Source organism: Pterocles gutturalis, unplaced genomic scaffold (assembly GCF_000699245.1).
Source record: "Pterocles gutturalis isolate BGI_N339 unplaced genomic scaffold, ASM69924v1 scaffold45902, whole genome shotgun sequence".
NCBI classification, from domain to species: Eukaryota; Metazoa; Chordata; class Aves; order Pterocliformes; family Pteroclidae; genus Pterocles; species Pterocles gutturalis.
This window is the reverse complement of record NW_010117155.1, coordinates 18,417-20,680: the sequence shown is the minus strand read 5'-3', so window position 1 is coordinate 20,680 and position 2,264 is coordinate 18,417. Positions and strand designations below refer to the sequence as shown.

The 2,264-nt window shown below is 39.5% G+C and overlaps 1 protein-coding gene across 1 annotated transcript in view; it reads left to right on the top strand.

Annotated features, from left to right (window-relative positions):
- Window positions 1-507: 507 nt before the first annotated feature.
- AGGF1 (angiogenic factor with G patch and FHA domains 1) overlaps window positions 508-2,264 on the top strand; it is a gene marked incomplete at both ends in the record, with an annotated part of 19,449 nt that continues 17,692 nt past the window's right edge. The window contains 2 exons of the mRNA XM_010075697.1: window positions 508-604; window positions 1,059-1,255. Of these exons, the coding sequence (XP_010073999.1) occupies window positions 508-604; window positions 1,059-1,255 (294 nt within the window). The remainder of the gene's footprint in view (window positions 605-1,058; window positions 1,256-2,264) is intronic.

Below are 2,264 nucleotides of genomic sequence, written 5' to 3'. Positions count from 1 at the left end.
AGCGAGTGGTGGCGGTGCTGGGGAGAACGATCACATCTTCTCAGAGGCAAATCTGGTTTTGCAGTCAGAAGGAAAAACTACATTTAGTAGAAGGAAAGAAGCTTAATAAACAAGATGTGGTGAGGGAAGAGTGGAAGAACTGCTTCCCAGATGCTTATGGCGAGATAGGGTGGTTTTGTAGATGCTGCAGTTCATCACCACAGAACAGAGGTTATTGCTTGAAGTCCAGCTTTTCAGAGTTGGATTAAAAATAAGCTTGGTTAAGTTTTTATGTTTCCTCCCAAGTGCTAGCCTTCGTTATTATGGCCTTCATGAGCAGAAGGTATGCTTTTCAGTATGCCAACCATTCAAGTAGGACATTGTCTCCTGCCTAACAAAGATCAATTGAAGCACCTATGATGCAATTGTGTTTTGTTTGAATTAAATGTAAAATAGACTGATATTATTTTCTGACATAGACCTCTAAAATGCAGCATTGTGTTCTGTACCATGCTGTTTTTCTTGCAGGTTGAAGAGCTCACTGACGAAATCAAAAAAAGGAAGGAGAAGGATACATCTAGTGTGGAAGTACAGACAGAGGACTATGCTGCGTGGTCACAAGCAGGTAGAGAGTGTGGTGATTACTTAAACAGGCATCCAGAACAGTATCTTATTTTGAAATTTTTTGTTATGTAAAATACGTTTCAAGTCTCTCTCCTTAGCTGCATTAAACTTGGTAACCTGACATTATAATTTGGACCATTTCCTATCTATTCAAGTGATTCCTTCTAGAACAGGATAAAATGTAGCAGAAGTCACGCCATGGTAATCTGTTACTATAGTAGTCTCATATATTACACACCTACATGTTTTGCCAATTTTTAAAGTACATTAAAACAAGACATTTGTTCAGTAAGAGTAGAATAAATTCAAAGTGGAGGCACTACCTAATAACTGATTTTCATTAGACTAGTTACATGCATAAATTTCCCGTTTAAGATTTGGGATCCTTGAACTGCATTGTGTAAAGTACTGCTTTTCTAATTTATGCAGCTTCAACTTTTTTTTTTCCCCTGCAGATTATTACTACTATGAAAACTATTACAATCACACCGATACTCAAGATTGTGCATCTGAACTGCCAGTGCAGCACAATCATGAGACTGAAGACACTGAGCATAATTTCACAGAGGAATCACAGACAGGTGCTAGTATTCCTTTGAGCAACGAAGCTGCTGAAGGTGGAGAAGAGGAAGATTTAATCCAGAATTCACAGGTCATAGAACTGTTTGGGCTTTTACCAGTTTTGAAGTCAGCACTCTCTAAATATTTCATTTAATTTAAAAGATGTGCTTTTGGTCTTGATGTCATTGTATGAAATGATTTTCTGTGATGGGCTGGTGCTGATGATAGCAGAGAAACAGCCTTTTGCTTTGAAACTAGTTGTTTTTGTGGTATGTTCCAAGTGTGACTGTCACGGTTTGACTTGGCTGCTAGCTGAACACCGCACAGCTGCTCACTCACTCTCCCCACTTCTGGGGAATGGAGGAAAGAATTAAAGGGGTAAAGGGAAAAGAGACTCATGAGTTAAGAACAATTTAATAACTAAACTACAATAAAATTTAAAAACATAATAATAATAGTAATATATACAAGTGTACAAATGAGTGATACACAGTAAATTGCTCACCACCCGGTGACCAAGGCTCAGCCCTTTCCTGGGTAAAAATCTTGGAGCAGAGAGAGTCCCAAAACTGTAATCTCAGAAACAAGAGTCTGAGAGCTGACTGAGAGAGAGAGAGGCAACCCCAAGAGAGCAAACTTGCAGATAGCTCCTCATAATATACCAGGCATGACGTGCATGACATGGAATATACCATTGTCCAATTTGGGCCTCAATCCTAAACCTAAGGTCAAATCCTCAACTAGTGGTTGGGGCTGTGCTCCCTCCCAGCTTCTCCTGCACCTGCAAACAGTGGCACAGCACGGGAAACTGAAAAGTCCTTGACTGTCCTGGCGACAACTGTAAACATCAGTATGTTATCAGCCTTCTTCCCAGCACAAATCCAAAACATTCTCTCTTACTAGCTACTGTAGAGAAAGTTAACTCTGTCCCAGCCACAGCCAGGACAGTAACATACTTTTGGATTTGCTGGCTTGTTTTGGGTTTTTTTTTAAAAAGCACATTATAAAACATGTCCTACATAGCCTGGAAGGATGGCTGGTTTTTGTCAGCAGAGTATGTTCAGTATGACCATGCTTACTTTCTTAAATTGTACTTTTTT